The following is a 12,611-nucleotide window of genomic DNA, read 5'->3' on the forward strand; positions in this document are numbered from 1 at the left end:
ACTTTTAAGCAGGCCAGCTGACTAACATAAGTAAACAGCTAATGGAGTCAGTCAGTAGCATTCACATCCTGGTGTTCCAGCCTGTTCCACCCACAGGAGAAGGGGGGTTCTGTCTGGGTTGATGGGGTGTGATGGCCTGTTCCACTGAGCCAATCTCAGGGGGGATCTGACACACTTAGGAATCCTTGCTCCACTCACCGCAGCAGGGTCATGTGACCAAGGTATACCAAGGTATACTGTCTGTTCCACTGCTAACTGATCATGTTTCTCTGTTTGTCCCATTTCATCTGACCACCCTTCACACCCTGATCCCCTTTGTGTGTGTCATGTGCGTTACTGTTGTTCTCTTGTGTGTTTTGTTTGTGTAACTGTATTTGCATCCTCTCTGTCTTTCTTTCTGTGCTTGTGTGTTTAAATGTGTGTATGTGCCCCCCCCTCCCCCCTCTCCCCCTTCCTTGTGCTTTGTCTTACCTGTACCCCTCTGACCTGGCCTTGCCGCCATGCACTCCGCACCACGCCAGGCTTGAGCCAGAGATCCTGCTCCGCATCAAACAGGAGTTCATGAAAATTGACAGCGCTGCCGACCTAGAGTGAGTGAGCTATACTTTGTCTCTCTCTATCTTTTGCCTTTTCCTAACAATCTTGTGAATGCATAAGGTCAAGTTTTTACCTGTACGTATGTACAGTCCTTGGCGCTCATTTGCTGAAGAGTTTAATTTTAAATGTATAATTTTGTTATATATTGAGAATGTTCCACTCCAACTCCATTTGCAAAATATGAGTTCCCTGTGTGCTGCCCCCTACAGATGATGTATTGTCATCACAGGTGATGTTGAGTCATTTTATTTATTTAACCTTTATTTGACTAGGCAAGTCAGTTTAGAACAAATTCTTATTTACAATGACGGCCTACCCCGGACGAGGCTGTGCCAATTGTTTGCCGCCCTATGGGACTCCCAATCAAGGCTGGATGTGATGCAGCCTGGATTCAAACCAGGTACTGTAGTGACACCTCTTGCACTGAGATGCAGTGTCATAGACCACTGCGCCACTCGGGAATCCCTCTGAGGTGCAGGGCTGATATTCAGTCCAAAAAGATCATGAAACAACTTATTTCTTCCATAAAGTCTCAGTAGTCTGTTACACTTTAATAAAGTACTGCGAATTACTTTAGAAGGTAATCTTTCAAAATTCTATTGAGTGATGCCGCGTAAAACAATTGGTGAATTAGCCGCCTCCTGTAAGGCTGTATCTGTATAGCAAACGTAGCCTTCTGACAAGGATGTCGGTGTTGTAGCATGCCACCAGCATATCTCCTTCTCTCTCTCTCTCTGGTGCTAGGCCAAAGGTTATCTTCCTTTATACAGTACCATTCAAATGTTTGGAGACCTACTCATTCAAGGGTTTTTCTTTATTTTACTATTTTCTACATTGTTGAATAATAGTGAAGACATCAAAACTATGAAGTATCACATATGGAATCATGTAGTAATCAAAAAAGTGTTAAATATATTTTTGATTTTAGATTCTTCAAAGTAGCCACCCTTTGCCTTGATGACAGCTTTGCGCACTATTGGCATTCTTTCAACCAGCTTCATGAGGAATACTTTTCCAACAGTCTTGAAGGAGTTCCCACATATGCTGAGCACTTGTTGGCTGCTTTTCCTTCACTCTGCAGTCTAACTCATCCCATACCATCTAAATTAGGTTGAGGTCAGGTGATTGTGGAGGCCAGGTCATCTGATGCAGCACTCCATCACTCTCTTTCTTGGTCAAATAGCCCTTACACACCTTGGAGGTGTGTTGGGTCATTGGGGTGGCAGGTAGCCTAGTGGTTAGAGCTTTGGACTAGTAACCGAAAGGTTGCAAGATTGAATCTCCAAGCTGTAGTTCTGCCCCTGAACAAGGCAGTTAACCCACTGTTCCTAGGCTGTCATCGAAAATAAGAATTTGTTCTTAACTGACTTGCCTAGTTAAATGAAGGTTTAACATTTTTTTTTTTAATTGTCCTGTTGAAAAACAAATGATAATCCCACTAAGCGCAAACCAGATGGGATGGTGTATTGCTGCAGAATGCTTTGGTAGCCATCAAGTGTGCCTTGAATTCTAAATATATCACAGACAGTGTCACCAGTCACTGTGGGAACCACACATGCATAGATCATCTAGGGTTTTCACCTACTCTGTGTTTCACAAAGACATTGGTCACATTTGGACTCAAGGACAGATTTTCACCGGTCTAATGTCCATTGCTCGTGTTTCTTGAACCAGCAAGTCTCTTCTTATTGGTGTCCTTTAGTAGTGGTTTCTTTGCAGCATTTTGACCATGAAGTCCTGATTCATGCAGTCTCCTCTGAACAGTTGATGTTGAGATGTGTCTGTTACTTGAACCCTTTGAAGCATTTATTTGGGTTGCAATCTGAGGTGCAGTTAATTCTGATGAATTTATCCTCTGCAGCAGAGGTAACTCTGGATCTTCATTTTCTATGGTGATCCTCGTGAGAGCTAGTTACATCATAGCGCTTGATGGTTTTTGCGACTGCATTTGAAGAAACTTTCAAAGTTCTTGACATTTTCTGGATTGACTGACCTTCATGTCATAAAGTAATGATGGACTGTCGTTTCTCTTTGCTTATTTGAGCTGTTCTTGCCATAATATCGACTAGGTCTTTTACCAAATAGGGCTATCTTCTGAATACCAACCCTGCCTTGACACAACACAATTGGCTCAAAAGCATTCAGAAGGAAAGAAATTCCACAAATTAACTTTTAACAAGGCACACCTGTATATTGAAATGCATTCCAGGTGACAACCTCGTGAAGCTGGTTGAGAGAATGCCAAGAGTATGCAAAGCTGTCATCAAGGCAAAGGGTGGCTACTTTGAAGAATCTCAAATGTAAAATATGTTTTGATTTGTTTAACACTTTTTTGATTCCATATGTGTTATTTCATAGTTTTGATGTCTTCACTATTATTCTACAATTATTCTTGAACCCGGAAGCTTATAAGAAATCCCGCCATGCCCGCCGACGAACCATCAAACAGGTAAAGCGTCAATACAGGACTAAGATTGAATTGTACTACACCGGCTCCAATGCTCATTGGATGTGGCAGAGCTTACAAACTAGTACAAACTACAAAGGGAAGCACAGCCGCGAGCTCCCCAGTGACACGAGCCTACCAGACAAGCTAAATTACTTCTATGCTCACTTCGAGGCAAGTAACACTGAACCATGCATGAGAGCATCAGCTGTTCCGGACGACTGTGTGATCACACTCTCCTTAGCCGATGTGAGTAAGACCTTTAAACAGGTCAACATGGATTACCAGGACGTGTAGTCCGAGCATGCGCTAACGAACTGGCAAGTGTCTCACTGACATTTTTAACCTGTCTATATCTGAGTCTGTAATACCAACATATTTCAAGCAGACCAACTTAGTCCCTGTGCCCAAGAACACTAAGGTAACCTTCTCAATGACTACCGACCCGTAACACTCTGTAGCCATGAAGTGCTTTGAAAGGCTGGTCATGGCTCACATGAACACCATTATCCAAGAAACCCAAGACCCACTCCAATTTGCATACAGCCCCAACAGATCCACAGATGATGCAATCTCTATTGCACTCAACACTGCCCTTTCCACCTGGACAAAAGGAACACCCTTGTGAGAATGCTATTCTTTGACTACAGCTCAGTGTTCAACACCATAGTGCCCTCAAAGCTCATCACTAAGCTAAGGACCTTAGGAATAAAACACTTCGCTCTGCAACTGGATCCTGGACTTCCTGGCAGGCTGCCCCCAGGTGGTAAGGGTAGGTAACAACACATCCGCCACGCTGATCCTCAACACTTGGGCCCCTCAGGTGCGTGCTCAGTCCCCTCCTGTACTCCCTGTTCACTCATGACTGCATGGCCAGGCACGACTCTTAACACCATCATCAAGTTTGCCGATGATACAACAATGGTAGGCCTGATCACTAACAACAATGAGACAGCCTATAGGGAGGAGGTCAGAGACCTGGCCGTGTGGTGCCAGGACAACAACCTCTCCCTCTATGTGATCAAGAAAAAGGAGATGATTGTGGACTACAGGAAAAGGAGGACCAAGCACGCCCCCATTCTCATCGACGGGGCTGCAGTGGAGCAGGTTGAGAGCTTCAAGTTCGTTGGCATCCACATCACCAACAAACTATCATGGTCCAAACACACTAAGACAGTAGTGAAGAGGGCACGACAAAGCCTATTCCCCCTCAGGAGACTGAAAAGATTTGGCATGGGTCCTCAGATCCTCAAAAGGTTCTACAGCTGCACCATCGTGAGCATCCTGGTTGCATCACTGCCAGGTATGGCAACTGCTTGGCCACTTCAGAGGGTAGTGCGTACAGCCCAGTACATCACTGGGGCCAAGCTCCCTGCCATCCAGGACCTCTATACCATGCTGTGTCAGAGGAAGGCCCTAAAAAATGTCAAAGACTCCAGCCACCCTAGTCATGGACTGTTCTTTCTGCTACCGCACGGCAAGCAGTACCGGAGTGCCAAGTCTAGGTCCAAGAGGCTTCTTAACAGGGCTACCCAGACTCCTCTTTTACGCTGCTGCTACTCTCTGTTTATTATCTATGCATAGTCACTTTAACTCTACCTACATGTGCATATTACCTCAATTACCTCAACTAACCGGTGTCCCCACACATTGACTCCGTACCTCCTGTATATAGCCTTGCTATTGTTATTTTCCTGCTGCTGTTTAGTTCTTTGTTAGTTTTGTTTTCTCTTTTTTTCTGAAAACTTCTTAAAGCATTGTTGGTTAAGGGCTTGTAAGTAAGCATTTCACTGTAACCTGTTGTATTTGGCGCATGTGACACATTTGATTTGATTTGACAATGTAGAAAATATTAAAAATAAAGAAAACTCTTGAGTAAGTGACAAAATGAGTAAGTGAGAAAAAATGAGTAAGTGAGTCCAAACCTTTGACTGGTACTCTATGTATATTTGTTATATTAATACCATGCAGTGGACACCTAACCCTGTAGGTCTATGCATGCAATGCCCTAATGCATTTAGTGCTCAAATCTCTGACAGCTGAACTGTGGGGAGGACAATTATTGTTTTCGGGAATTTAAAACCAATAGGCTATAAATGGAAACACAAGGAATAGCGTTTTTATCATTTGTTATAGGCTGTTTTTAAGGAATGAAAATGTGGCTCATTTGGCCAATATCCCTGGTTTATTGATGGCGCTAGCTGCGTGGGTGGACGCCTTATTAGGTTACGCACCCAATGCATATGGATGACCAGAACATTTCTCAAATGTCAGATAAATTAAAATATTTCCTCTTACTTGTCCAGCGCCTGATTTTCCTAATGGAAATCCTGCACCACGATTCCACTACATTGGTACAGCCCTGGTCTTTTAATGTTCATCTTAAATATCTTAAAAACAAATCTTAGACATGCCTTGGTATTCATGACCGAAATAATCCTTCCGTCTAACTGCAAATATTCAACAGCTCAGGCGCAATTCACAGAGAGACATAAAGACAGTGAGACTAGAGGTCGACCGGTTGTGATTTTTCAACTCTGATACCGATTTATTGGAGGACCAAAAAAAGCCGATACCGATTTTTATAATATATATTTGTAATAATGACAATTACAACAATACTGAATGAACAATGAACATTTTTATTTTAACTTAATATAATACATCAATAACATCAATTTAGTCACAAATAAATAATGAAACATGTTCAATTTGGTTTAAATAATGCAAAAACAAAGTGTTGGAGAAGAAAGTAAAAGTGCAATATGTGCCATGTAAAAAAGCTAACATATAAGTTCCTTGCTCAGAACATGAGAACAAATGAAAGCTGGTGGTTCCTTTTAACATGAGTCTTCAATAGTCCCAGTTAAGAAGTTTTAGGTTGTAGTTATTATAGGACTATTTCTCTCTATACCATTTGTATTTCATATCCCTTTGACTATTTTATGTTCTAATAGGCACTATAATATTGCTAGCCTAATCTCGGGAGTTGATAGGCTTAAAGTCATAAACAGCGCAATGCTTCAAGCAAAGCGACGAGCTCCTGGCAAACGCAGTGAAGTGCTGTTTGAATGAATGCTTACGAGCCTGCTGCTGCCTACCACCGCCCAGTCAGACTGCTCTATCAAATCATAGACTTAATTATAATATAATAACACACAGAAATACCAGCCGTAGGTCATTAATACGGTAAAATCTGTAAACTATCATTTTGAAAACAAAACGTTTATTCTTTCAGTGAAATACGGAACCGTTCCGTATTTTATCTAATGGGTGGCATCCATATGTCTAAATATTGCTGTTACATTGCACAATGTTCAATGTTATGTCATAATTACGTAAAATTCTGGCAAATTAGTTTGCAACGAGCCAGGCGGCCCAAACTGTTGCATATACCCATATACCTACTCTGCGTGCAATGAACGCAAGAGAAGTGACACAATTTCCCTAGTTTAATATTGCCTGCTAACATTTATTTTAACTAAATATGCAGGTTTAAAAATTGTAAAAAATAATTCCAAACTGCTGCATATACCCTGACTCTGTTGCACAGAACGCAAGAGAAGTGACACAATTTCCCTAGTTAAAAGAAATTCATGTTAGCAGGCAATATTAACTAAATATGCAGGTTTAAAAAAATATATACTTGTGTATTGATTTTAAGAAAAGCATGGATGTTTATGGTTAGGTACACATTGGTGCATGCGCGAATGCGCTTGTTAAATCACCCGTTTGGCGAAGTAGGCTGTGATTCAATTATAAATTAGCAGGCACCGCATCGATTATATGCAATGCAGGACAAGCTAGATAAACGAGTATCATCAACCATGTGTAGTTAACTAGTGATTATGTTAAGATTGATTGTTTTTTATAAGATACGTTTAATGCTAGCTAGCAACTTACCTTGGCTCCTTGCTGCACTCCTTCCTGTAATGTAATCGGCCATGATTGGTGTCCAAAAATTCAGATTACCGATTGTTATGAAAACTTGAAATCGGCCCTAATTAATCGGTCGACCTCTAAGTGAGACATATGTCCAACTAAACCTGCCAATAAAGTATTGATTCATATATTTTCATAGGTGCTTTGCAAAACTATTTACATGAGATTTCTATTTCCCTACGTCATACCTAAACCCCATGCTCTCTCCTATCCTAATCTTTTCTTTACCCTTTCTCTCTCCCTGTAGGTTTATGAATGAGCTGGGTGGTGTGGACAGGACAGATGATGGCTGGATGAAGGAGAGAGTATTACCGATGGAGCGAGAGTACCAGCGTGTCTCAATATCAGGGGAGGAGAAGTGTGGGGTGAGAGCCGCTGACTAAACAACTTGATAGAATAAATCCAGTCATAGTCCATCCTGATCAGTGTTTTATCATGCAGTGGTTTCTCATTCCAAGTACTAGTTGGTGTGCCACATGCTTACTATGAAAGGTAAACCAATTCAGTCAACAAGTCTATTGAGGTGGGTTTGGTAGTGCTTGGACTTAGACAGTTGGATATACAGAGGAAGTAGTTCAGAAATGAGAGCCTGGACCGGGTAGTGAACCCCAGTCTCCAGTGGGGACAGCATGTTGTCTAGAATTGTGAAATTGTTACCCACTCAGCCACACTCTTAATCACTGTAGACTATGCCTGACTTGTACCGTTCTGCCCTGACCAGGTGCCCTTCACAGACCTGGTGGATGCAGCTAAATGTGTGGTAAAGGCCCTGTTCATCAGGGAGAAGTACATTGCTCTGTCCATTCAGAACTTCTGTAAGACCACTGCCCACGAGCTGGGAGAGCTGGGAGAGAAGCCCCTGGACCTACGCATTTATGAGGAGATCCCTGAGACCCCCGTTGATGCAGGTATGACATACTCACACACCTGACACATTTGGTATGACACACAGGGCATAGCTGTAGGGTTTCTTTAGCAAATGAGTTACTTTGTGAAATTGTGAATGAAAATGAAGTTGTGATGTATAATAGTATGGTGAACTTTTCTCCCTTCCCCGCTGTCTCCCACAGATGCTCCAGTCCACCCCCCTGTCTCAGAGACTCACCCCTATGAAAACCAGGACACCAAGAACATGCCTGCAGACACAGGGTACAGCTGTAAGATGGTGGATGGGGTCATGCATGTTTACACCAAGAAGAGCCCCATGGAGAAGTGGGTTTGTGTTTGAGTCTGCTTGTTTTCAGTTTTTGGTGTGAAGTGTGTGATGGGCTAGTCTGCTTCTACGTGTGTGTAAGAGAGAGTGTGTAACCGAAATTCTCCATCCTAATTTCCAGGAGTACAGAGTTGGACCTGCCTTACCCAGACCTGAAGGAGTACATCGCTGACATGAATGTCATGATGGCTCTCATCATTAACGGACCAGTGTGAGTGTTACTGGTCACTGGCCTTACAGTTAACATTAGTCACATCTGTTGTCTCATTAGTACTGTGTGTGTGTGTGTGTATGTGTATGTGTATGTGTATGTGTGTGTGTGTGTGTGTGTGTGTGTGTGTGTGTGTGTGTGTGTGTGTGTGTGTGTGTGTGTGTGTGTGTGTGTGTGTGTGTGTGTGTGTGTGTGTGTGTGTGTGTGTGTGTGTGTGTGTGTGTGTGTAGAAAGTCGTTCTGCTACCGCCGGCTGCAATACCTGAGCTCTAAGTTCCAGATGCACATCCTGCTGAACGAGATGAAGGAGCTGGCAGCCCAGAAGAAGGTTCCTCACCGCGACTTCTACAACATCCGCAAGGTGACACACAACAACACTGACACAACAACCGTTCACAACACTACAGCATCCAACAGCTTCTTGATCTACAACATCTCTATAAAACCTGCAAAGTGTTCAATATCAGTTCGTCACTCCACATTGTTGGAGTGAAATATATCTGGAAGTAGTCTCCCACTTTTTCCTTGGTATAGTGACCAATGAAGATACACCACTGCTAAGTGCTAACTAACTCAGGCTTTTTGTATTGTCTTTCTGGCATCCATCCTCAACATCTCATTGTTGTTGACCCTGTCTCTCCCTCTGCCCCCAGGTGGACACCCACATCCATGCCTCATCTTGTATGAACCAGAAGCACCTGCTGCGCTTTATCAAACGAGCCATGAAGAAGTATCCTGGGGAGATAGTCCACATGGAGCACGGGCGGGGACAGACCCTCATGGAGGTGTTTGAGAGCATGAACCTGACTGCCTTTGACCTGAGTGTGGACACACTGGACATGCACGCGGTGAGGAGCAGGGGGAGAGGGGAGGGGGAAAGAGAATTGTTAGAGAGGGAGGGGTAGGAGAATTGTTTAAAGAGAGAGGGGTAGGAGAATTGGGGGAAGAAGAGTGGCATCGTAAGTGTCCCCTGTCTATTCTCAGGACCGCAACACGTTCCATCGCTTCGACAAGTTCAATGCCAAATACAACCCCATCGGAGAATCCATCCTGAGAGAGATCTTCATCAAGACAGACAACCACATCGAGGGCAAATACTTTGGCCACATGATCAAGGTCTGAAACCATCCCATGCTACCTTAAACAGCCATACAAACAGTGGTGTTTGAGTTAGTTCACCCCACATAGTTATGCACATTGATATTAAGAGAAAATGTGGCCCTGAAGTCTTAATTCACAGACATTAATACAATGACATTGATGTCTCTAATGCGTTGTTGGTGTTCCATCAGGAGGTGATGGCTGACCTAGAGGAGAGTAAGTACCAGAATGTGGAGCTGCGTCTGTCCATCTACGGCCGCTCCCGGGACGAGTGGGACAAGCTGGCCCAGTGGGCCGTCAAACACCAAGTCTACTCTGACAACGTGCGCTGGCTCATCCAAGTGCCCCGCCTTTTGTGAGTAGTACCTCTACCTACTACAGCATCAACAAAGCAGTTATACTCATCTACCTTTTATCAGCTTTTCTTGGATGTAAACCTCTCCTTGTATTTGTGACAAGTATTATCTTTGAATGAATACTATGAATGAATGTGAACGATAATAATCTTCCATATGATTAACACTCCTCTGACTGCAGTGATGTGTACCGCACCAAGAAGCAACTGGCTAACTTCCAGGAGATGATGGAGAACATCTTCATGCCACTGTTTGAGGTCACCATTAACCCACGCAGCCACCCTGAGCTGCACCTCTTCCTACAGCATGTGAGTCGCTCACACAGCACTACAGTCAACAAAGTAGGATTCTCCCTTTCCCTACACCTAACATATCCAGACACTTGAGATGCATTTTCTTCCGGTCAGAAAGAACTTAGGGCCCCACCTCATTCATACACTCCAGGTACTGTTTTACCATAACTTATTGTTGTATAACTGTATGTTGTCAGGTGGTGGGCTTTGACAGTGTGGATGACGAGTCCAAGCCGGAGCACCACATCTTCAACATGGACAGCCCCCTGCCAGCCGACTGGACAGAGGAGGACAACCCTCCCTACTCCTACTACCTCTACTACACCTATGCCAACATGGCCGTGCTCAACCACCTGCGCAGGTACCAGGCTGCTTAACGAACCTCAGCACAAAGACGACTATAAAAAATAAATAAAGGCCCAGTGCAGTCAAAAACTAGATTTTCATGTGTTTTGTATATACACTACTGTTCAAAGGTTTGGGATCACTTAGAAATGTCCTTGTTTTGTCAATTAAAATAACATCAAATTGATCAGAAATACAGTATAGACATTGTTAATGTTGTAAATGACTGTTGTAGCTGGAAACGGCTGATTCTTTAATGGAATATCTACATAGGCGTACAGAGGCCCATTATCAGCAACCATCACTCCTGTGTTCCAATGGCACATTGTGTTAGCTAATCCAAGGATGCTGGCCTTGTAGGAAGAGTTGCAAAGAAAAGGCCATATCTCAGACTGGCCAACAAAAATAAAAGATTAAGATGGGCAAAAGAACACAGACACTAGACAGAGGAACTCTGCCTAGAAGGCCAGCATCCCGGATTCGCCACTTCACTGTTGACGTTGAGACTGATGTTTTGCGAGTACTATTTAATGAAGCTGCCAGTTGAGGACTTGTGAGGCTTCTGTTTCTCAAACTAGACACTAATGTACTTGTCCTCTTGCTCAGTTGTGCACCGGGTCCTCCCACTCCTCTTTCTATTCTGGTTAGTGCCCGTTTGCGCTGTTCTGTGAAGGGAGTAGTACACAGCGTTGTACCAGATCTTCAGTTTCTTGGCAATTTCTCGCATGGAATAGCCTTCATTTCTCAGAACAAGAATAGACTGAAGAGTTTCAGAAGAAAGGTCTTTGTTTCTGGCCATTTTGAGCCTGTAATCGAACCCACAAATGCTGATGCTCCAGATACTCAACTAGTCTAAAGGCCAGTTTTATTGCTTCTTTAATGAGGACAACAGTTTTCAGCTGTGCTAACATAATTGCAAAAGGGTTTTCTAATGATCAATTAGCCTTTTAAAATGATAAACTTGGATTAGCTAACACAACGTGCCATTGGAACACAGGAGTGATGGATGTTCAAATAAAATGTATTTGTCACATACACATGGTTAGCAGATGTTAATGCGAGTGTAGCGAAATGCTTGTGCTTCTAGTTCCGACAAAGCCGTAATAACCAACGAGTAATCTAACCTAACAATTCCAAAACTACTACCTTATACACACAAGTGTAAAGGGATAAAGAATATGTACATAAAAATATATGAATGAGTGATGGTACAGAACGGCATAGGCAAGATGCAGTAGATGGTATCGAGTACAGTATATACATATGAGATGAGTAACATGAGCTGTTTAACAGTCTGATGGCCTTGAGATAGAAGCTCTTTTTCAGTCTCTCGGTCCCTGCTTTGATGCACCTGTACTGACCTCGCCTTCTGGATGATAGCGGGGTGAACAGGCAGTGGCTCGGGTGGTTGTGGGTGCTTTTGGTGACAAGCCGAATTTCTTCAGCCTCCTGAGGATGAAGAGGCGCTGCTGAGCCTTCTTCACGACGCTGTCTGTGTGGGTGGACCAATTCAGTTTGTCCGTGATGTGTACGCCGAGGAACTTAAAACTTACTACCCTCTCCACTACTGTCCCATCGATGTGGTTAGTGGGGTGCTCCCTCTGCTGTTTCCTGAAGTCCACAATCATCTCTTTTGTTTTGTTGACGTTGAGTGTGAGGTTATTTTCCTGACACCACACTCCGAGGGCCCTCACCTCCTCCCTGTAGGCCATCTCGTCGTTGTTGGTAATCAAGCCTACCACTGTAGTGTCGTCCGCAAACTTGATGATTGAGTTGGAGGCGTGCATGGCCACGGAGTCATGGGTGAACAGGGAGTACAGGAGAGGGCTCAAAACGCACCCTTGTGGGGCCCCAGTGTTGAGGATCAGCGGGGTGGAGATGTTGTTACCTACCCTCACCACCTGGGGGCGGCCCGTCAGGAAGTCCAGTACCCAGTTGCACAGGGTGGGGTCGAGACCCAGGGTCTCGAGCTTGATGACGAGTTTGGAGGGTACTATGGTGTTAAATGCTGAGCTGTAGTCGATGAACAGCATTCTCACATAGGTATTCCTCTTGTCCAGATGGGTTAGGGCAGTGTGCAGTGTGGTTGAGATTACATCGTCTGTGGA

At 43.8% G+C, this 12,611-nt stretch overlaps 1 protein-coding gene across 4 annotated transcripts in view; it reads left to right on the forward strand.

The window, feature by feature from the left end:
- LOC112217738 (AMP deaminase 2-like) overlaps positions 1 to 12,611 on the forward strand; it is a 106,145-nt gene that overhangs the window by 84,875 nt on the left and 8,659 nt on the right. For all 4 annotated transcript variants that reach the window (XM_024378237.2, XM_042296842.1, XM_042296835.1 and 1 more), the window contains exons 4-14: positions 522 to 590; positions 7,233 to 7,350; positions 7,707 to 7,893; positions 8,056 to 8,197; positions 8,320 to 8,409; positions 8,640 to 8,769; positions 9,062 to 9,256; positions 9,393 to 9,524; positions 9,701 to 9,864; positions 10,047 to 10,173; positions 10,356 to 10,519. In XM_024378237.2, the coding sequence (XP_024234005.2) occupies positions 522 to 590; positions 7,233 to 7,350; positions 7,707 to 7,893; positions 8,056 to 8,197; positions 8,320 to 8,409; positions 8,640 to 8,769; positions 9,062 to 9,256; positions 9,393 to 9,524; positions 9,701 to 9,864; positions 10,047 to 10,173; positions 10,356 to 10,519 (1,518 nt within the window). The remainder of the gene's footprint in view (positions 1 to 521; positions 591 to 7,232; positions 7,351 to 7,706; positions 7,894 to 8,055; positions 8,198 to 8,319; positions 8,410 to 8,639; positions 8,770 to 9,061; positions 9,257 to 9,392; positions 9,525 to 9,700; positions 9,865 to 10,046; positions 10,174 to 10,355; positions 10,520 to 12,611) is intronic.

Source organism: Oncorhynchus tshawytscha, linkage group LG02, assembly GCF_018296145.1.
Source record: "Oncorhynchus tshawytscha isolate Ot180627B linkage group LG02, Otsh_v2.0, whole genome shotgun sequence".
NCBI lineage: Eukaryota > Metazoa > Chordata > Actinopteri > Salmoniformes > Salmonidae > Oncorhynchus > Oncorhynchus tshawytscha.